Genomic DNA, 24,793 nt, shown 5'->3' with positions numbered 1-24,793 from the left:
CAAACTGTATTACTCTTTTGTGACGCGTTTTACTTTTAAAAAATCTTTTAAAACAAAACTAGAATTTTGTTTTGCATCAAAATGAAAATAAATTTTCGCGCAACGTAATATTTATATCAGCTCTGGATATTGCATGCGCCACTCATTTTTACGGCGTTTGGATGTTTTTTATTCTTGTACGATATACGGTATAAAAACACGTTTTGCTTAATACATTGACGTACCCTAGACGATAAAAATCAATTAAATATGAAATATTTGTTATAATTATGATAATAAATAGGGAGCGGATTTATATGCCAGGAATTTTGGTGAAATATGCAGTAAAAAATTACGAAATATGCGCAAGATATGCACAATAATTTCAAAAAATACGCATTTTGAGAACCCACATATTTATCTACAATAAAATAAATGTAACGATTTTCCACTATCGTCTTGATTTTTTATGGTGTCGTAAATTTGCGTACGTAATTCTTGCTCAATATACACTTTTTTGGAATATATTTCCAAAAAAAATTTAAACATAGGATTTTCCAGTTTTTTCAATGGTATATTTGCACAAATCATCGCCTCGCATAAATCCGAATTAAATTTATATTATTCATTGAATGAATTCATTAAAGGCCTACTGCCAATGGGTAACTGATCAACTTTCGACTCGCTCATCTTCTTGCATTTTGATTTATGTAGGTCTGTCCCTACGTGTTGTGTAAGCGAAAATTTTCGTTGAGATGGTATCTACGACAATAACACATACTTCTTCAAACTGTTTAAACTTAAAATGTTAAAGAAAAAAGAGGAAGAAAGCAATCTTAAACTCACCATTTTACTACATGTTTTGCAGAATAATTTTCCATTGGTGTAAAGAAGTTGGGGATAGGTTCTGATCCGGGAATAAACCAGGCAAGAATATTTCGGCATATTGCACTATTCACAAACAGAAGTACTTTTTCACAATAACTAAACATTTGCATTTACCGACTAAAGGTGACTAATTTTACTAATTTAGGGGATCTAATTTAAATCATATTTAAATTTCCGTTAGAGAATCGTAAAACGATGTTGAGAGGTATAAATATTCTCTTAATAATAAGGTATTTAATATCCTTCAATCATTTTATGACGGCGTGTAGGTACTATATACGCACTTTGTGGGTAAAGATCGGGTGTTTTCTAAGAAAACCGAAAAGGTTTGCACCGACTTTATGAGCCGACTTACAAGTAGTTCTCGAAAATATATGACAGCATTTTGTGTCGAATTAAAAAATTTTGGAATTTTTTCGTTTGGACAAAAATGTTTTTAAATAGACACATAATATGCACGTTTTTTTTAAATATGCAAAATATAATAAAAATTCTTAAATATGCGAAATGTGCAAGCTATATGCATTTAGCATAAAATCCGCCTAATAATAAAAGAACAAATAGAAAATGATATAAAAACCTTAAAAATAAAAAACTGGAGAAAAAAAGCACGAAACAGATCAGAATGGAAAGAATCCTGGAACAGGCCAAGACCCAGAAAGGGCTGTCGAGCCAGTGATGATGATGATGATAATAAAAGTATATACATACAGAAAAATAAAAATTACCTTGGCTCCTTCATGTTTGTATTTCGCGTGTCTATCCAGTTTACTCATCGTATTAAACATCTCGTTGCAAACAGGACAAGGATAATCTCCATAATCATCATCCTTTTCTTTTTTGATCTCTCTATCAATTTTGTTTTTATTTTTAGAGCCCGGCTTACGGCCTCTCTTGCCGGTTCCCGGTTTCTTCGGTGGTTTGGGGGGCGCATCCGCATTTTTACGAGGTCTGCCTCGACCACGTTTCACTGGTGGTGATTTCTTTACTGGCATATAATCTGAGTCGTTACTTTCTTTATCTGAGTCATCGTCGTCTGAAACTGAAAAAAATAGTGGTGAGAACATCAATAACATGTTAAAGAAATGGAGTCAAAATTCACATTAAAGACAAATATCCTAATGTATACAGTCCCTGCTCAATTTATTAGACTCACCCCAGATATATCTGTTTTTTTAATTTGAAACACCTTAAGAGGAAACAGTAGCGATCAACAGGTAGCCAAAACGCGTTCCAAGATTGAGGCTATAATTTTGAATATTTTTTCGAGATATTTGGCACACGTATTCGTAATATAATAAAGAATGGCGCTACAGAGCCCAATTTGAAAAATATATTTATATGTGGAAATTACTCTGTAATTAAATACAATATTAAAAAAACAAGTCTGTACCGCCATTAAGAAGAACAAAAAAATACACTTTCTTCAAATAAACTTTTTTATCCGATGCCTAGATTTTGTGTCATTTTGGAACTACTAATGAAATAAAAAATTTTAGTAGTTCCAAAATGACACAAAATTTAGGCATCGGATAATAAAGTTTATTTGAAGGAAGTGTATTTTCTTGTTCTTCTTAATGGCGGTACAGGCTCGTTTTTTTAATATTGTATTTAATTAGAGAGTAATTTCCACATATTAATATATTTTTTAAATTGGGCTCTGTACCGCCATTCTTTATTATATTGCGAATACGTGTGCCAAATATCTCGAAAAAATATTCAAAATTATAGCCGCAAACTTGGAACGCGTTTTGGCTACCTGTTGATCGCTACTGTATCACCTTAAAAGTATGTTCAAAGTCATACAGAACTGGTGAATGGGTTAAATAACAATTACTTATTAAGTTAAAAATAGTGAAACTTTTGATTGAATTGTGAAAAATTGACAGATGGCAATAGAATGGGGTAAAAGTGTGCAACGACTCGACTTTTTCAACATTAGCTTTTTAGCTAAATTAGTTATTGGTGATCAATTTTTTGTAAAACTTGCAGTGGTGAGTATTAATATTGCTCTATTTTAATGTTAGTTTTTAATTTGTTTAATTTATTTTAAGATATTAATGGAAATATGTTAATTTCTAAAAGATGAATATCTTCGATTGAAATTTTTTCATATGGGTGATTATAAAGATTTTTCTTTTGAGCAAATCTCTTCTGTTGCTGCTCTATTAGAAAATATCCAATGTTGTCAAAGAGAAATACCAAAAAAATGTGATGGATCTTACTCGTCAGTTCAAAGGTTGGGTCAAAAACCTAAAGAAAAACAACCTGTTACATCAATTTGAAATGGTCGATATACCAGAAAGATTTTAGTCACCTCCAGAGGGCAATGAATTTTAAAGAATTCAGTTGTAAAATACAGAAGAGTCATCCATAGCGATGTAAGGAATACATTGGAAGAAGCTGAGTGTTCAGTATCGGAGTCCACTGTACGCCCAAATTGGTACAGTATCGGATTAAAATGGCATAGGCTAGTTAAGGAACCAAAACCAAAAGTGAATAGGGTTCGTGTGCTACCTCATTTAAAAGGTTATTCAATTCTCTATCCAGTAATATTAACATTGACATAATTATTTATACAGGGTGTCCAAGAAAAATTATTCTGAACTAAATTAAATGACACAAAAAGAAGAATGTATGCAATTTATTTAACTCAAAATACATTCTACTACTGGCAGAAAACAGAAAATGTTTATTTGACAAATAAATATTGTTTTTCGCTTAAATTCAATATACAACCTACAACTTTCAAGGCAGATGGTTGGCAGCTTGAACATTGAAATTAAGCGAAAAGCACTGTTTATTTATCAAAAAACATTTTTTTGTGTTTTGTGACAGCAGTATATTGTATTTTGAATTAAATAAATTACATACATTCTTCTTTTTGTGTCAATTAATTTAATTATAAAAATTTTCTTGGACACCCTATATACATAATTATGTGAATGTTTATATTACTGAATAGAGAATTGAATAACCTTTTAAAGGAGCTAGCACACGATCTCTAATCCCTATTTAAAAATAAGGGTGGGGAAGTGGAAGGGAGGGGGTTGACAAATGACAAATGTTTGTACCGCAAAAATGTGTCCCCCTTAAATCAAAAATCGACCTGTTTCGTAATTTCCTTAAAATCCAATAAATACTGCCAAATATCGAGGTGGAGTGTTTTCTTTGGCCCACTCTGTATACAAACATTCGTCTTCCTCATCAGCTTTAGCAAGCTCATCTGGCTCCGAAGTGTCTGATCTGTTTGATATATTCTTCCTGGTACCGATTTGGAATAACATTATTTTTAATTAAATTCTGTAGATTCTCGTATTTTTTAGATTATTATTATTGTTGTTCTGAAGCTATTTCTTTGTGGCATTTTTGTAATTAACTATTTTCAATGGGAAATAAGACACAATTTTACCAAAAAAATGATTTTATTAACGTTTCGAAGCCCAAATCGGGTTTCGTTGTCAAAATACAAAATACTACTAGATTTTGTATTTTGACATATATAGTAGTATTTTGTATTTTGACAAGGAAACCGGATTTGGGCTTCAAAACGTTAATAAAACCATTTTTTTTTTGGTAAAATTGTGGCTTATTTCCCATTGAAAATAGTTGATTATTATTATTATCCCGGTTATTTATAGCGTTCTTCGCTGTATTAATGCTTCGTTGTATAGCGGTGCCAGTGAAGGTGAAGTAATGGTTGATCGCCTTGTCTTGTGCCCTTTCACACAAATTCTTATTTCTTCACTTTCCAGATCTAATGATCAGGTGATGCCAAGGAAAAGTTAGGCTTACGCCAAATGTTGGGATGAAATTGTGAAACCGCCAAATGTACATAATGACATTATTCTGATATTCTATAGGTTTATAGTAATATGTGGGGTACCTTTTTCCGGGAGGTGTATTTATACGTTTATATCGATAATTTCTACCTCTACTAGTTTCATCTCTTTTTACCTCACAATGTATTATATTTTCCATCTTTTGCGTTATTTCGCCGGTTTTTTTTTTCTTTGGAGTTGTATGACTACGGGCCCTTCAAGGCTCATTCGCCGATCCTACTTATTCTACATACTTTATAAGGAATGACCACTGGTCAGTGGGAATACCACATCAGGCAAAAACACAGGTTTACTTATATATTATAATAGATTTTAATTTCGGTCTTTACGTTAGTTAGTTTATAATTTGATTTTTATATTTTTAATATGTTCTATAAATAATTGCATTAATTCTGTATTATTAATTTGTGATAATATATATGTTAAATTTATTGGGTGTGTTATATTTTTTACAACTGTATAATTTACTTATAAACATATTTATATTTATTTGTATTAGAGGGCAATTTAAAATCATATGTTCAGCATCACCTATTTCTCCACATTGACAATATGGATTGTCTCTTAAACGAATTTTATGTAGATATGTTGGAATCAATGCATTTCGCCGGTTATGATATTTCGCCGGTTATAAGCGCTCATCAATGTATAATATGGCCTACATAATAATTCAAAAATATGCTTTTTCTTTAAAAAGGGTACCCATTAAAGGTAAAATGCACTCACTCCCAGAACTCAAAATTTTTATTTTTTACGTTCTATGTGAATAAATAATAAGATTCGGCGCAATTTTAACCCTCCACCACCTTTCTCCCACCCCTACCACCAAAAACGTCATTTTTCCGTTTTAATTTTTTATTTGGGTGGGATGTAATCAATTAAATAATTTTAAAAGATTCACACGCATAGTTAAAGCTTCTACAAAACTTGTCAATTTTTTATAAACCCATAGATTGAGTGTACATACTCTCGTACTCAAAATACATTTTTTTTTCGAGAAAAATGTATAACTTTATTTTTGGAGCTTGCATTGTGACCTATATTTCTTAAGACATATGTTCTATTTTTTTAGAATATTTCAGTACGCTGCGCTACCAGAAAAACTGATTTTTTAGGGGTTTTTCCCCATGACTTTAAAATAGATAAAATTTATATAATTTGAAGTAACTGCGTCTTTAGTTCGACCTTTCCACTAAGTTACTTCAAATTATATAATATAACCTACAAAAAATCTTGATTTGATGTATTTTGAAGAAATTATTCCTCAATTAATGGCACGTTTACACGTATCCAGTAACAGCCAGCGCTGTCTCGAATAGAAAGGTGGTCTATTTTTCATGCCACTGACATTCCAGTGAAACTGGCGTCAGTTACTGGATACGTGTAAGTAAATGTTACTTAAACTTGCCATTATCCTATAAATTGAGGAGAATCTCCAAAAACCCTTAAAAACCAGTCTTTCTGGTTTTTGAAGGCGGCGCACCTAACAAAAAAAAACGTTACACGCTTTTTTCGAAAAGAAAAATTCATTTTGAGGTTATGTGCACTCAACCTACGGGTCTATAAAAAATAGAAGATATATTTTGTAAAAGCCTCAACAATGAGTGAATTTTTTGAAATTTTTAAATTGATTGCATCCCACATAAAATAAATAAAAACCCAAAAATTACGATTTTGATGGAAAGGAATTGCGCTTATTTTTAATCATATAGAACGTAAAAAAAAAATGAAAAAAATTTAATTCTGTGGGACGGAATTTTGTCTGTCTTAACGGGGAGTACCCTTAAAAGCAATTTTTAAGCAATATTTCTCAAAATACATACCACTTATTATATTGTGTATTTTGAGAACGATTTCCGAAGTGGAAATCGAACAAAAACCGCTATTTTTACACATTTAGGATATGATATCTCAGAAACCAGAGCCAATTTGGAGCTCAAATTCTGAGTCCGAATATTGGTCAAATTTTGTCAGCCTGTATAATTAAAAAAAGATTTGTAGTTTACCTGTTTACATTCACAACTAAATAAATATCCTATAAACAAATGAATGAATTACCTTCACCTTCCACTTCAGCAATAACATTTTTAAGCATCTGCTCATCTATATCAATTTCCGGTTTTTCATCTTCAAGTTTAACTGATTTCTGATCTTCGTTTTCTTCATCATCGATACCTGTTAAATCTTTTGGTCCTTTTTCCATACTAGTGTCAGCATCATTATCTTCTTTATCCTCGTCGAAGTCTTCCTCCTCATCGGACTCATTATCATTATCTATGTCAACGCCGATATCACCACCACCAATAGAACCATCACTGTGGATACTTTTATCATCCTGGTTTTCTTCTTCTTGTTGAGTTGAAATTTCTTCAGCAACCTTTTTAAAAGATGATATTATCTTAATTTTTATAATGTTTAAATTGAGTACAGTCGAAAAAATGAAAGAATATGTACCCATGAACGATCACATCAATCACTTATTTTGTATTTGCTGTCTTTTTCTATAGCAAACATTTGTTATTTATAGAAAAAGACATATATACAAAATAAGTGATTGATATGATCGTTCATGGGTATTCTTTCATTTTTCCGACTGTATATAATATAAAAATATTTGCGAAATATATTAATACACGTTCCATACATAATACTTAAGACACATTTATTGAGAAAATAACATGGAAAAATACTTCAATTTCTTTCCGCGGTGGACGTCACGTCAGCTATTATACGTTTCTATGCGTTATACCTGAATTTTAATGCTAATCGTCCTAGTAATCATATGCGACAGTATTCCCTTGACAAAGTACCCCGCAGAAACCTTATGGAAATTAGGTCCCAGTGGATTTCGTTCATACTTTGGGAAAATACTCTTTGAAGCATCCTGATAAAAAGTTCTCATGGGCACAACTCAATCGTATGAAGGATTTTCAAGGTATAGAGGCACAAACTCGGAAAATTGTAAGATTTACTGGGTGTTCCAATTCCCTGAGTTACTGGTTATCTGGCAACATGTAGAAGTTTGAATCAAGGAAAAGTACTAGTAGTCTAGGATTTTTTCCTGACTATCCAATGGCGACCTTTACTTTGTCTTGACCTTCAACGGATGTCATCTTCTAGAGTTTCGAGGGTTTTCGGCATTAAATTGATATAAACAGATTACTCATGGGTTTTTGGGATCGCTAAACACGAATATGCCATCAGAATTGAACTCCGTAGGACGTGGTGGCCAGGGCCACTGCAAGGGACGTCATCTTCTAGAGTTTCGATGGTTTTCGGAATTTAATTGATGCAAATGAATTACTGGAGGGTTTTTTGAGGTCGCCAAACACGAATATGCCACCAGAACCGACTCCCGGAGCACCTGATTTCCAAGGTCAATGAAAGGCGCTCCTGGAGTTTGGAGGGTCTTTGGTACTACAGTAATGCAAACGGATTAGTTATAGGTTTTTGGGGTTGCTGAACACGAATATGTGATCAGCACAGACACAGGAGCACCTGGTGCCTAGGATAGGTTAACTTCTGGAGTTAAAAACCTAAGAGTAATCCATTTGATTCCTCCGAAACTGTTGATTTTTTTGCTCGCAAGTGTAGTAGTTGTGAACTTGGCGAGTGGCAGTTATTTTCGGTACTTAATGAAATCACATGGCTGAAATGCTTGTAAAATTATCTTTTCCTTATTTAAATTGTATTGATGATAGTACTGGTGGAGCAGGAAGGAAGGTATGACAGTTAAGAGTATATCGGAACTGTCTTACATGCAGTAAAACTCATGACAGTTTTCTTATTTTTTTCACAAATAATGCGTCTTAAAGGTATTTGATATTTTTTTATTTTTGGCACATGCTGTATATTATATACTACTACTAGTTGGATTATACTAACCTTCAGTTTGTCATCATCTTCAATTGTTTCTGTCACTTCAACTTGAGGTTCAAAGTAATCATCAACATCAGAAAGATGTTCATGATCAGAAAAGTCCATAGATGGGTCTTGATCGATCTGGTAATAATGATCTTCAATATTATCCAAGTTTTCAATTGTCGGTAATTTCGGAGTAGTTGAGTCATGCATTTTTCTATGAACTTCGAGACTGTCTTCGCGGTTGAAGGCTTTATTGCAAATATCGCATGGGTAGACCGTATCACCTACATAAAAATAACAATTTAGAATGATACTCTTAATAGCTTTGGATCTGTTTTATTCAAAAAAGTCCATATGTTACTGCGATTATACAATCATCAAAAAAACTTATTAGAGTAGACCATTCTTTTTCTTTCAAATTGTAGCATAATTGGAGATAATTCCCATTCAAGTTAACAACACGCTCTGATCCATGCTTTGTCATTAAAATGGTTTTAAAATTGACTTTGCCATTGCTTTTTAAATGACATTTTCAGTTTAGGAAGCAAATAAATTGCACAGTATTACTAAAACCTATCTTAAAGATACAAACATAGAGTGGAAAAATCTATACGATAAGAGCTATAACTGTTTTGGAAGAACTGAACATAATATTTTTTCTTACCTTTACATCTAGGAGCATGATTATGTAAATGTTCAATTCTGTTGAATCCTCTGTTACACGTTTTGCAGGAAAATGGTTTTTCTCTTAAATGTGTCACCAAGTGTCTTTTCAGATGTTCCATTCTTGTCAAAGTTTTACTGCAAATTCTACAAACATGGACTTTTCTTCTATTGTGAGATTGTTCATGGCGTTGCAGGTGATTAAGTCTTGTATATTCTTTGTCGCATTGTTTGCATTTGTACATACCTCCAGTGTGTATGCGTTTGTGACAACGTAAACCCTATATTAAAGAAATAAGACAATTGAATAAAAGAACAAAAGTAGTATATGTTATACTTATGGCAATCAAACATTATTGGGGAATATCAGTCATAAATATTTACTAATACTTTACCTCTAATGTAGTGAACATTTTTGCACATTCACGACATGTGAGAAGCATTTGATTGTTGTCCATAAACTGTATGTAATCTGTTTCAAATTTCTGGGGAGGTAATGTTTCCCCAATAGTAGTAGTTGGGTCTTTAGCTGAGTCATTGAGAATACTGTCAAGTGTGTTAAGAGATTCTAAAATAAATAAAAATGTAAAAATTAATTAAGTTATGTATTTAACACAAGTCTTGAAATAAAAATGTAAAAAATCTTAACATTTACGTAAATATATCTACAGTGGATTCATTTTAGAATTAGATATTTTTGCTCATATCTTTTCTTGAATAAAATGTCTAAATATCTTAAAGAACCTCAGTTCATCTTGGCATAAGAAACAGCCCTGATGAATTTCAGGTCAACAAGTGTTGTTCTTCTCATATTCTGATGTCTTTTCTTTTTCTTGAATTAAAACTCTTAGGTCTCGCAACTTAGTACATATCGCCGCTTCGCAAGAACGTAGGCTTAAGTAAAAAAAGACGATTTTAGAGGAGAGGCATTTTAAAATTTTATATGAGCAGAATGATTATGAGCAGAACTCAGAATAAGTTGTTACTTTAAAGAAATTACCTATACAATTTTGTTAGAAATATATCTAAATACAAACTGTGATAACTAGATAAATTTATAAGGTGTTAAATTTTATCATTTTGTTACCCCTATTAGAGTTGAGTCTTTTTTCCTGAGAAATATTTACTTCAACTTTGTTAAAACGCTGACCTAACTACAAAAAGGGTCCTTATTTGAAGAGTACAGGGGAAAAACAAGAAATGTCACATTTTATACATATGTATTGAGATAAACACCAATAAAGGTTCAATTCTTATGATATCTAAAAACTACTTAGGAGATTCTTAGCAAAATTCTAGCAATTCTTATTCTATAATCTTAATATACCTAAACAAACGAGTAGAAAGCCGGAAGCACTCCTTTAGAGCTTCCACATAAATAATACAAATATGTAATTCCAAAAAAGTGAGATGGCGAATGGACATTGACTCCGAAGCCAATAATGCTCAAACACACACACAGACAAAGACACACACACATAATCTTAATATAATATGAATCTATATTAAGTTAGTAATTTATTAATGCACTAAAAAACTGCTAACATTCCTTATTTTTGTTCAGTGGCGTGCGGACAATCCTGGTCTTTCGCCTGGATACAAATTCTTAGAAAATTTATATAGGCTGATCTTTCTGTTTATTGTCCTGGATCGAAAGCCTAGTCGATAGTACTCAGTTTTTACTACCACATGATGAGAAAAATAAAAAATAATGAAAAAGTGACATTCCTTGTTTTTCCCCTGCACTCTTTATTTTAGAGAGAATTTTCACAAAAAATAATCGTAAGTATTGTCCTTTTCATGAGCATTTTTCAGTGCGTAACAAATGATAGGAAAAGGGTAAGTCCGTGATAATACACATTTATGACATTTATTCTAACATGACATTTTAGTTAAATCTGACAGTTGTCACATTTTATTTTCAATTTGGAATAAAAACAAATCAAATGTGTTTCTTGCATTTATAAAATGGTATTTTCTTTGATTTGTATAGTCTTATAAATTATACAGATTATATTTGTAATATTATTATCTAATTAAAAAAAAATATTTTTTTTATAATGGCGCCATCTATCGACAACTAGAATAACTAGAATAAATTTTGTAAATGTCTGTAATCACGGACGTGCCTTTTTTTCTGTCACATACAATTTAATGCGTTAGAAAGAAATCGAAAAACTGTGACGCACTGAAATATGATCATGAGAAAAAGAATATAAGAACAGTCGTCCTTGACGAGAAGTAAACACACAAATTACTCCATATTCCGCGGCGTAACTAACTTGGGTCTGTATTCATACGAAAATGTTAAGTATTTAACTACTTTCGCGCCAAACAAATATAGACACTTGGTGCCATCCCTTAACCCGGCATTGGTCGCTAGGTAGATTATTACGCGAGTGGTCGCGCGTGAGATTTTCTCTCACATATCCAAATTTTGCCATTTTTGCAAAATAAAATTTTTAAAACAGATTTTAAACTTTTTTTATTAACTAATAATAAGAATATAATAATATAACATAACATAATATAGATAATAATATGATAAAATACAAAAAATAATCGGAATTAAACCAATATTAATCAATCTCTGTATCTTCACAATTTACGGCACAGCACACAAGTATAACAAGAATCCTCTGGACAAATTGGTTGATGACAATAATTACATTTTTTTTTACTTTATTTATTTCAACTTTATTTAAACTTTATTTCAGGTTTTAAGTGAGAAAATAAAGTTAATTTTTATACACAGTTGGTGGCGCCGCTGGTCGCTCGATGAGAGAATCTTTCACATGAAGCGCATTGACTCAGCAATCTGGTGATACTACGTCAACTGAGTCACTGTCTGAGCGGACGAGTCTATTAGATTGTCGAGAAAGGATAGATGGGAGACAAGAAGGAACCTCAGCAAGTAGAATTTCCCAGAAAAAAAGTTGTGCGCAATTTTCTGAAACCGTGAGAGAAAATCTCATATAGCGACCACTGCCGGGTTAACGACTATTATTATTAACGTCATATGTCTTTATTCACGCGATAGATATTTTTATTTTTAGTAGATCTGCATTAAAAAGTCAATTTCGTCAAATTTTGATTTAAGCCTACGTTAGTTAATTAAGTTAATTTTTTACTTGACACAAATAAAAAGACAGGTTTGACGTTTGAAATGTACCTATAGTGTAAGACTCTCATCTAGGGATTCATCAATTTATCAGTGAAACTATTTTTAAATAAACAATCAAAACATTAAACTCATTATTTTGCTCATAACTTAAAAACTTGACTATTTAAAGATTTTATGTCAACATACCTGTTCAGAAAAAAGATACACAAAATGAGATATGCTAAATTAAAATCGGTTAATAAACAAAAAAGTTATTGCAAATTTAACAACAAAATCGCTGTTTTTGAATATTATTAATAACTTTTTTATTGTTTATTAAAATTTGTTTATATGTATATGATCGGGATCCGGACAAATAATCCCCGGACAAAAAATCCCCAAAAATTATCCCTGGACAAAAATCCCCGGACAAAAAATCCTCAGACAAATAATCTCCGGACAATTACTCCATAGAATGTAAAGTTCAAATTAAATGGAAATAAAATATTCAGAAACCTGGTTAATAAACATAACGTTAAAAAAAGATCATAAGATCCTTAGGAGCCAAAATAGCCCTTTTTTAAATCACTGTTATTTTATTGACAACATTTACAGCTGAAATTAACCAATCTTTTTAAGAAAAGTCAAAATTTTTAACAAAACTTTTAGCAAACAAAATGATTAAAATTTTTTTAAACATTAGTGTTGTAAACAAAGAGTACTTTACATACCGACTAGAGTAAAAGAAGTGGGGGTAGCTGACTGAAGGACCAGCCACACTGTTCAAAAAGTTGAGGAGATAGTTTCACAATAGAGCGCTCGGAAAAAATGACATATTTTGGGTTCTACTGGACCAAATTTGATCTTTTTTTTTTAACTGAGACTCAATGTTACAATAACAACATTTATCGTATTTTCACTGCAAAATTATTCAAAACAAAGCAGCTACTGACTATGGAATGTACAAACCTTTTCTTAAGTCACTATTTTATTGGTATTTTTTTATGTATTTAAAATATAATTATATTAAATAAATGTTATTTATAAACATTATTAAATTATTATTTATAAACAATTTTTCCGAATATTCTTATAGTCTATTGAAAATTTACATTTAGGATGGCATTTTTGAGAAGATGCAATTTTATTTTTTTGGTGTGTAGTGTGTAGGGGGGTTTAGCATAAACACAAGTTCAAGTTTGTGGGATCTTCGTCCTTGTCTCCAGGCAGCTATCTCGGAAAAAAGTGGTGCAAAGAGTGTTTGTTTGGTATTTCGTAAACTAGAAACCCTACAGAAAATTTTATACGACATTATTTGTAACAAATTATATTTTCTATAACTTCATTTCTATTAGTTTTTATTGTAAAATGGGAAATAAAAAACTTATAAACAATTAAAGTAAAAATTTTTGCACAAGTTTTCTTTTGGGCCTTATAACTTTTTTTCTGTTGACATTTTACAATTTTCAGTTATATCTGTTTACAACTTCTTTTATTTTCCTTTTTATGATAAAAAGTAGTAAGAATAAAATTGTAGACAGTTCAATTTGATACAAACAATGTCTTATAAATTTTTCTGTAGGGATGCCAGGTTACGACATACAGGCTGAAAAGCTTTTGCACCCCTTTTTTCAAGATGGTGGCCAGGGGACAAGGATGCCGACCCCACAAACTTATTGAACTTAAGTTTATGCTAAATCCCCCTACACACCTAAAAAATAAAATTGCATCCTCTCAAAAATGCGACCCTAAATGTAAATTTTCAATAGACTATAAGAATATATGAAAAAATTGTTTATAAATAACAATTTAATAATGATTATAAAATAAAATTTAATTAAAATAATTATATCTAAAATAAATAAGAAAAATAACAATAAAAATGATTTAAGAAAAGGTTTGTACAGGGTTATTCACTATATTTTGACCCCCCTGTAAACTCCCTTATTTACAGAATTAGAAAAAAATGTAAAATACAAAAGTTATTCTATTTTTAAAATATGATTTTTTGACATATATAACATACTAGTGACGTCATCCATCTGGGCGTGATGACGTAATCGACTATTTTTTTAAATGAGAATAGGGGTCGTGTGCTAGCTCATTTGAAAGGTAATTCAATAAATATTAAGATAATTATTTATACAGGGTGTCCAAAATTTTTTTTAAATTAATTGACACAAAAAGAAGAATGTATGTAATTTATTTAATTTAAAATACATTTTACTGCTGTTATAAAACAGAAATAAAAGTTTATTGCACAAATAAACATTGATTTTTGCTTAAATTCAATGTTCAAACTTCAATAGAATGTATTTTGAAGTAAATAAATTACATACGTTCTTCTTTTTGTGTCAATTAATTTAATTTAAAAAAATTTTTGGACACCCTGTATAATTAATCATGTTAATGTTTATATTACTGAATAGGAAATTGGATAACCTTTTAAATGAGCTAGCACTCGACCCCTATTCCCATTTAAAAAAATAGTTGATTACGTCATCACGCCCAAATGGATGACGTCACTAGTACAGTATATATGTCAAAAAATCATATTTACAAATCGAATAACTTTTGTATTTTACATTTTTTTTCTAATTCTGTAAATAAAGCAGTTTACAGGGGGGGTCTAAATATAGTGAATAACCCTGTACATCCCATAGTCACTAGTTGCTTTATTTTGGATAATTTTTTCCTTCTATTTTCCTTTATTGCCATTTAATTTGAACTAAATTCTATGGAGTCATTGTAAATGTTTATAAGCTTAAAAGGTGCTATTTATTTTTAAATAATTTTGTGTACATAAATGTAATTTTTTTAAACTTTTTTCCGGAAGTTATTGATATACATCTTGACGAAGAAAATAAGTCCCTGATTATTATATAAAAAATCTTATAAACAAATTAAATTTCACAAAAACTATTCAACTGATCTGGCCCATCTTTTGCACTGAATTCAAACACGATGAGACGATAATTTGTTGTTCTTTTTGCAATAACTTTTTTCTTATTTTTGCCCTAACATTTTGTATATCTTGTTTTTTTCCGAAAAAGTTGTCTCTTGACATCAAATCTCTAAATAGATAACTTTTAAGAAATGAGCTAAATAATGAGTTTGGTCTTTTGATTTTTTATTTAAAAATACTTACGTTCCACCAAAAAATTGATGAATTCCTAGATGAGTCTTTTTGAAACATCTCATACTGTCAAACCCCTCTATACAGTTGTGAAAAGGCTTATTTTTTACTAACTTTATTGGCCTAATAATACACAAGAATGATATGAATTTTATCTTCTGGATATAAAAACAGGTCACATTTGTAAAATAAGGGGCTAGAGTATGCATCTGATACACAGACCAAATTACTGAATGAAAGCATTGGAAATAATGGAAAATCTCCTCTACTCGACAGAGGAAAAGTACAAGTAATAGTATTATCCTGAAGATAAATTACTTAAATAAAGAGAAGAATAAGATTGGCCTGGACATCATTCGGAAAACTGTCTTATATTCTAAAGAACGGAAAATACCTCAATACCTAAAAACAGGAGTATTCAACCAATGTATACTCCCTGTCCTCATATATTGCTCTCAGGCATGGACGTTTGCAAAGGAAAATATGGAAAAAATAGCAAAGACAGAAAGATCCATGGAAAGACAAATGCTGAACATTAAACTATCAAACAGGAAAAGAAACGAATGGATCCGTAACAAAACATAAGTGAAATATGTCTCAACCCAAGTAGCAAAGCTTAAATGGAAATTCACTGGACATTCCCTAAGGCAGAACGATGACAGATAGACTAAGATACATTGGAGATTGTGGGACCAAAAACGAAAAAGAGGAAGGCCACAAATGCGATGGTCAGATATCCTAAAGAAACACGCCGGGTCAAAATGGATGCCAACTGCCCAAGATAGAGAGACATGGAAGAAGAGGTGGCTCATATCCAAGGATGGACGTTTAGGGCCGATTAGATAGAAATTAGAAATAGAAATATCTTTAAAAGATTAGAATGGGAAGAAAAAGGTATAAAAATTTGTGGACAACGCTTGAACCACCTAAGGTATGCTGATGACATCGTATTGATAACCGATAAAAAAGAAGAATTGTTTGAAATGATGAAAGAATTGGACATAAAAGCCGGAAAGATAGGCCTTAATATGAATTACAGCAAGACCAAAATCATAACAAATACAGATGAGGACATCACAATGAGGATCGGACAAGATGAAATAGAACAAGTGCACGATTATATACAGTATGTCCCTGTAAGTTGTATCCATATGGAAAACTTTTTTATTATTAATTTTACAAAAAAAAGTTATTCTTCATAAAAAGCTCTGCATAGTCCAAAACCTAAGATTTAACCATCAATTATCAAATTTTTTGAATATTATACAAGGTATGTCAAAAAGTTTGAATTTCACTCAAGAGTAAAGTATGTAGCTTTATTTTTCACAATATTGAAAATTGCTATTATGAAAAGTTGTTTGGAATTAAAAACTATATTCTAGTATGCAATTACATCCTTCTAATTGAATTTTTTTTTTTGAAAAATTATGGATAATTTAACATTATTTTCAGTTATTTCAATTCAGATAATTCTTTTATTATTAATTTTACGAAAAAAAAATGATTCTTAATAAAAAGTTCTGCATGGTCTAAAACCTTAAATACAACCATCCTGTGTCAAATTTTATCAATTTTATACGAGGTATGTCAAAAATATGAATTTCGCTCAAGAATAAAATATGTTTATTTTTCACAATATCGAAAATTGTTATTATGAAAAGTTTTTTAGAATTAAAACTATGTTTCAGTATGTAATTACATCCTTCTAATTGAAATATTCTGAACTATAAAGGTACTTCACTTTTGATCTAAATTTATCTTTTTTGACATACCTCGTATAAAATTGATAAAATTTTTGGTTTTAGACCATCCAGAACTTTTTATTAAGAATCACTTTTTTTCGTAAAATTAATAATAAAAGTTATCAGAATTTAAACACAGTAGAGCGTCGATAATCCAAACTAATTGGTACAGGAGTAGTTCGGATTATCAAAATGTTCGGATTATCGAACATATATGTTCAAAATATATACAAAGCTCATAAACATAGTACATATTATGTAATACATAATATTCTTTTAGTTACAAGGAATAAAACACCTGCATAACAAACAAATATATATTCTATATATTTCTGCCTAAACAAAATAAAAATCGCGGTCATATTTTGCCCATATTATCATATTAAATCCAAAAATTCGGTCCGTGATCATATTTTTTAATTTTATAATTTTTTTTGCGTTCGAATTAGCGATCGTTCGGATTACCAGGGTTCGGATTATCGACGTTCTACTGTAACTGAAAATGTTAGTTATCCATAATTTTTCAAAAAAAATTTTTTTCAATTAGAAGGGTGTAATTGCATATTAGAATATAGTTTTTAATTCCAAACAACTTTTCATAATAGCAATTTTCAATATTGTGAAAAATAAAGCTACTTTACTCTTGAGTGAAATTCAAACTTTTTGACATACCTTGTATAACATTCATAAAATTTCATATCTGATGGTTGAATCTTGGGTTTTGGACTATGCAGAGCTTTTTATGAAGAATAACTTTTTTTCGTAAAATTAATAATAAAAAAGTTTTCCATATGGATGCAACTTACAGGGACATACTGTATATATCTTCGCCTCAAAGCAACAGTAGGATATGTACATATCCTACTGTTGCACGAGTGTACCGATCAACCAGTTAAGTCATATTGGACCGATGCAATGTGTATGTATATACGTATATACAGTGCACTCATGCAACAGTAGGATATGTACATATCCTACTGGTGACGATATCTGGGTCAAATTATAAAATTTAACGAGGAAGACTAAACAGCAGAGATCAAAAGACGAGTTCGACTGGCATGGGCGGCATTTGGAAAACTAAGCTACATCCTTAAAAACAAAAGATATCCACAACATCTTAAGGCCAATGTATACAATCAATGCATACTCCCTGTTCTCACTTACGGTTCCCAAACAATGGACGTTTACAAAAGCAAACATGGACAAGATCATAAAAACACAAAGAGCAATGGAAAGGAAAATGTTGCACATAAGACTATTGGATAAAAAGGGAAACGAGTGGATAAGAGAGAAAACCAAAGTTAGGGATGTTAGACAAGAAGTTGCAAAGTTGAAATGGAAATTTGCCGGACACACTATAAGACAAAAAGAAGACTGATGGAACAAAATTCTCATAAATTGGAGACTGTGGGAATATAAACGAAGCAGAGGAAGGCCACAAATGAGATGGGCAGATGATGTCAAGAAGCATGTGAGCTCTAGGTGGATAACTGTAGCGGCAGACAAAGAAGAAGGCTAATTAGATAGAGATAGATACAGTATTATGCGAATTAATGTGAACAAACAGAATTAATTTGTAAATATGATTTATTTAGGCCAAAGGTAAATTTAGGTACGCTTACATGAGATTTTTTCATTAATTAAAGTCCATTTATCTTACATATTCCCAACTGTAAACAAATGCGCATGGATGCTAAACAGGGTCCTGAAGTGTATCTTAAAAATCAACACGCTACCTACAATTTGAATTTGCAGACTGACCAATTTGGACCTATAAAATGAGAATCTGCCTCGTTTAGGGCAATAAATTACTTTAACAGCCTCTTGACGAATGAGACAGCGAATAGTAACTCGTGCATTTGTTTATAGTTGGGAATTTGCTATTTGAACGTGGTTTAGTATTTAATATGTCCCCCTTTTACTTTTATGACTTCCTGGAGTCTTCTAGGCATGGAATCCACAAGTTTTTTGCAATTGTTTGTGATTGCTTCATCTCTGAACCACACCTTAATAACTGCTTCCACCAGTTTTGTTTTTGTCGTACAGTCAAATTTTTGCAGTTTAGCCTTACATATTGCCCACAAATTTTCAATAGGATTAAGGTCAGGTGAATTCCCAGGCGAATCAAGAAGGGTAATATTATCCTTGAAGTATTTCATCATAACCTTCGATACATGGCACGGAGCTGAATCTTGTTGAAAAATTACAGTCCCTTTGGCCTGTACTTTGTCAAGCTCTATAGCTAAGCGTTGCCCTAGCATGGCTTTGTACTTTTCACTGTTCATCATACCTTCAATAGGAATAAGAGTGCCAGTTCCTGAGTATGAAAAACAGTCCCAGAACATTTTTTTGGTGGGATGTTTAACTGTTTGGTTAATATGGCTAGCTTAAAGTGACTCATTGGCTGCCTTTCGTACGAATTTTGATCGCTGGCCCTGCACTAGGAAGTGGGTCTCATCAGAAAATAACACTTTTCTCCAATCTTCTGCACTCCAATGAGCATATTTTTTTGCCCAATTTAGTCTTTTTTCATCATAGGCGCTGTCAGTTGTTTCTTATGCGGTCTCACGGCTCTTCTCCCTCCTAAGAGACGTCTGCGTACCGTTGAGTTGTGAATTTTTATTCCAGTCTTTTCTAAATCTTGCTGAAGGTCATAACTTGTTTTTCTGGCATGAAGTTTGCTATCGCGCAAAAGAAAGGTTTCATCTCGAGGAGTAGTCTTCCGTTTTCTTGAAAAACTTAATTTCTCTGTTCACATTAGTTCGCACAATACTGTAGATAGATAGAAATTACTTTTCAACTGAAGGTAGCAGTCATTTATACATAAACTTTAAATGTAAATAAACGGTACAATGCTCTATACAACAACTTATACACAAGACATTTTAAATAATAAAATAAGTTTAAAATAATAATAAAAACAAAAGGATTATCTGTTATTATTTTAGCAATATAATATTTAATGGTATGTTTTAAAGTAGCTGATTTTTTATTAAAAACAATGGACACTCTTACCCATGAATTCCGAGTTTTGTAATTCTTGTTTGATTTCGTTTACTTTGAGGTTTTTTGCGTACTCTCGTAGACCAACATCTACTCTTTCTGCTTGTTTTTTGAATAGGAAAGCATTTTTCAATTGTTCCACACATACTTGGCAAATTAAAGTCGGCAAACCGTCTCCACATATTACCTAACAAGAACAAATCACCGAATTTTAATTTGTAAATATTTTCATTGTAGGCGTTTTATCATTTACCTGAACTGAAGCACAGGCCATTAGCATCTCGTCAATACGGGGATTCTGATGAGGATTTTCATAACCTTCGAACAGCGACCGCATCTGTGGACTAACACATTTGCAAGTCCTGCAAATCTGATTAAGATTCACGCTCTCCATTTCTATCACCGTTATCTGGAAAATTAGGATTATCCCATGAAAATCACTTCATTATATTTTCGACGAAACCCAAGCCAACTCAGTCGACAGCACTGGCAAAATTGACATATCCCGTTTCCTTTTTCTTTCTGTGAAATTAACACTAAATGACGCGCCAAATTCAAATTTCCGATTTTTATTTTTGATTTACTACAGTTTTTTATAAAATATTGCGTGTTTAATAAAATTCTAACTTAACAATTGTTTGTTTGCTCTATTTATTACCAAAACGTGTAAGCAATGCGGAATAGATATAAAAAATTTAAAATCAGTGTCGGCACCTGTAAACGGTGAGTGGGGGTTTTAGGGTCCCTAGACGGAATGTGTGCTTATTCAATTAGTTCAATATAAACACTAATTTACAATACATTTACTTTTAACAACTTTATAAAATTATTAATATATTTTAGAATATAAATTTAATTATAACATAACGGAATTTAATAATATCTTATTTATAATCTAATGGCAAGTTCGTTAAATCAATTTGATGGACGTTAATGCCATCTATTTTAAACAAGCAGTGACAGCGTGTACAGGGCCGGCGTAACGGAATATTAACTTTATTTTATCTTATGTATAAGGTGAAAATAAAAATCTAGGATTAAATCTAACGAATTCACTCATTTAAAACAGTTTCAATAAATCTGATAACATATTGCAAACTTTTTTAAAATAAAATAAAAATGTACCTATACTTACCATTTTTATTCAGTTTGCAATGCGAAGGCAAAACAATCTTATATTTTTCACTTAGAACAGGGAGCGCAGTCCAGCACTCTGAATCGACGATTTTCGACTCTTATTCTAAGTGAAAAATAAGATTGTCTTGACAACTGAATAAAAATGGTATACATTTTTATTTTATTGAAGTTATACTTCTTTAGGCGCGATTGAGAGTAACATTTCATAATTCTGCGCGCATGCGCACACAGACAGTATGGCGTTTATAGTTGCTAAAATTTTTCTAGTTATGTATAAATATATCAGTGCAAGAAAAGGTGTGAAAGAATATATTAGTGTTTTTAGTAAATATATTTATTATAATTTTTTTGTCTTTGGATTTGTCTTCCTCAGAAGTAAGATGAGTATTATTAAAACATTTTATTGTATATTTATTCACCTTGTCTGTTTGTTACCGTGAATATTAGGTACGTCCGAACCGATACAGACACAGTCCTCGTAGCGTATTTGGTATAGCATTTAGTCGAGGCATTGAAGGATTGAAGTGTCGATTTTTCGAATGTTTTGTATAAATGTACCTATTTACAAATGATTCTTCTAAAATTTAGGAATATATTAATTTTATAATACATTTAAGTATGTAGTAATTTTCTTTACAATTTTTACTTACCTATTTGTTATTGTTTATACCTAATATCGCCCGTGTCTGCGTAGACTAGCGGTATGTGTATCTAGTTACGGACGTGTTAGTACTTGGTTCGATTCCCCATAAGGAAAATTTTTTTGTTTATTATTAATGGTTATTGACATCTTAGACTATTATATGGACTTAAAAATGATTAAAAATAATTAAAATAATTAATCGGGATGTTGCCCAACTATTTACCGAGTTGTAAATTTATAATAATTGCCTATTTCAAAATGCACTTTTGAAATGCATTTTTCTTATGCACAAATGCAATTTCAGATTTCTTATTCATTACATTAGTTCACAAAATTTCCTGACATTCTCACGAATCCAACGCACCAAACTGCATTAAAATCCGTCTTACTGCGCCAAAAATCGACAGTAAAGCCTTTTTTTGTGCTTCAATGCCTCGACTAATTCGGCCAGAGATCGAAAGGTCTTGAGTTCGAATCCAGTTCCTATACTTTTTTTTATTTTTTTGAAAGCGTTAAGCACAAAATTAGTTTGGTGTTTAAAAAAATTAAAACAAACTGTTTAAAGTATATTTATTTTTAAGAAATCATATAATAGAAGTATAACTTCTTACGTGCGTACAAAGTACACACACATTCTTTTTTTATATTAGTATTACTCCTATAGAGTAACTAGGTCCATTTTCCGTTGGAACTTTACCAAGCGCTGCAGACAGGGGTTGTGAATTGCAACTTTTTAGAATTCCCTCTTTTTGTCTTCACTGCGGCATCCAACTGGCTTGCAAATTTTAGAAGCCTTGGGAGGTGTTACCAGGAAAATGGACCAATAAGTTTTCAATTTAAAAATCTTTTAGTAATATTTTTAATATTTTTCAATATTATTAATGTTGCTATTAGGATTGAAAACTTTACCTTTTTACCTTTTTTAAAATAAGTGACTTTTTTAAATACTGTAATCTATGTTCTGTTTCTCAAAATAATGTTTTAATAAATTAGGCGCTTAGACAAATAGGTATTATCTAATATATAGTTTTTGATAAAATAACGAAATTCGTATCTGAAATTGTTGCAATTCCTAAGAGTAATTGTAAGAATTCCTACGCTTTACGAGCCTTATTAATAATTCTTTCCTGGACATTACACTCTGTTATTCTACCCAGATATACAAGTTGGACTGCTCGCTTTCTCAATTCCCGGTTTGTTGATCACAGTAGGCTGGTCTGGTACCTACTCCAGTCGGTTAGACGAATAACAGGACTAACCTTGCATTTGCACTAACTGCCCCAAATTTTATTTTTCTAATCTTTAGAAGAAGGATATAATATACAGTAGAACCCCGTAAATCCGAACCCCGCGAATCCGAACTTTCGGCAAATCCGAACCAACGGAAAGTGAAAAAAATTTAAAAATTCAAGACAAAAACTTAAAAACATGTTTATTATACAGAGTAAAGCCAGAAAATTTAGGTTTTTTTATATATAGGTTTATAAGCCTTTAATATATAGGTTTATAAAGTGTTTATAAAGGTTAAACACAAACTTACTTTGGTTCTCTCGTAGTCAACTTGAGTCCAAAAATATTGTCCACACTCTTGCGAGAACGTTTGGCTACTCAAAATCACAATGAAAGCTTTGAACTACTATATAGTTAAGGCTAACTTTCGGATAATCCGAACTTTTCGGAATCCGAACAGGCTGTCCCCCCAATTAGTTCGGATTTGCGGGGTTCTACTGTAGTAGCGTAAATTTACAATTGCGACTGAATTATCCGCCTTTGCGTTAGACGCCAACTCGATTAAAGAAGAACTGTTTTTATTCAATATATCTGCCATTTTCAACTTTTCTACAAAAAGTGTTAGCACTGAAATTATTGAAAATGCGATTTTCTATTATTTCTTTTATTACAATTTTATTCGTGCGGTTGATATTTTCGAGCTAATGGGGTAAAATAGTGATAGTTTTGGCATAATTATTGAATTATCTCGTTTATTATTAGTTTATAACGGTCGAGGAATTGTTTCATATATAGTTGCCGACCGAGAAACATTTCATCAGCTTGTTAATACGACGATAGTCAACGCTTGAAAACAAGCACAGCACACAAAGACGAAGAAGCGCCAGGTCCTTCATCTCTTTTTATCAGTCTACATTATATTCGTTATAAGTTTTTTTTTTATTTTTAGGTTTTTTTTTATTTAGCGTATGGCTTAAGTACATCACAGTTTTTTTTATATTCGATTGACCCTTCGGTTGCCATTACAAGGTCTATAGGGTCGCCTGTGTATGCTCTGCGTGGGCAGTCCTGAACAATGCGACTGATCGTCTGTCTTGCAGCGCCGCAGTCACAAGAAGGCGAGGGAAGTTTACCCCATCTGTAGAGGGAGTCGGCGCATCTTCCACAGTTTGTTCTAATTCGATTAAGGGCTGCCCAAATCTTACGGGGACGTTCAAATTCGCTAGGTTTTCCTATGATGTCCGGTAGACTATGGTAATGCGGATCTGTCTTACTTTCCCAATCTTCTCTCCATCGGGTATTTATGTCAAAGTTGGATTGCTACAGCGCTTGAGCAGATTGTAGAGGAGGTAACCTGGATCGGAGACGGTTTCCAATAATATCGAGGATGTCGTTGTGGACTAGAAGCTGGCGACTGTCTATTATTTTGTTATATTCTTTAACCAATGCATGTTCGCGGCGTAGGTTGGGTGGTGCTATATTACTATAAGGGTAGGTAGCCACATTGTAGGAGTGGGCTTAATTGTGCCTGTTATCATACGCATAGCACGGTTTAGTTGGGTG

General features: G+C 31.7%; 1 protein-coding gene across 2 annotated transcripts in view; it reads right to left on the bottom strand.

Moving 5' to 3' along the window:
• LOC114349338 (zinc finger protein 16) overlaps positions 1-20,746 on the bottom strand; it is a 49,669-nt gene extending 28,923 nt beyond the window's left edge. For both annotated transcript variants that reach the window (XM_050648094.1, XM_050648095.1), the window contains exons 1-7: positions 20,474-20,746; positions 20,233-20,407; positions 9,632-9,804; positions 9,238-9,517; positions 8,595-8,857; positions 6,768-7,086; positions 1,596-1,909 (exon numbers count right to left, since the gene is read on the bottom strand). In XM_050648094.1, coding sequence (XP_050504051.1) covers positions 1,596-1,909; positions 6,768-7,086; positions 8,595-8,857; positions 9,238-9,517; positions 9,632-9,804; positions 20,233-20,407; positions 20,474-20,614 — 1,665 coding nt within the window. In that variant the 5' untranslated portion in view covers positions 20,615-20,746. The remainder of the gene's footprint in view (positions 1-1,595; positions 1,910-6,767; positions 7,087-8,594; positions 8,858-9,237; positions 9,518-9,631; positions 9,805-20,232; positions 20,408-20,473) is intronic.
• Positions 20,747-24,793: the final 4,047 nt, after the last annotated feature.

Source organism: Diabrotica virgifera, chromosome 4 (assembly GCF_917563875.1).
Source record: "Diabrotica virgifera virgifera chromosome 4, PGI_DIABVI_V3a".
In the NCBI taxonomy this organism is placed as follows: domain Eukaryota; kingdom Metazoa; phylum Arthropoda; class Insecta; order Coleoptera; family Chrysomelidae; genus Diabrotica; species Diabrotica virgifera.
The sequence above is the reverse complement of the archived record's forward strand: the minus strand, read 5'-3'. Positions and strand labels throughout refer to the sequence as shown.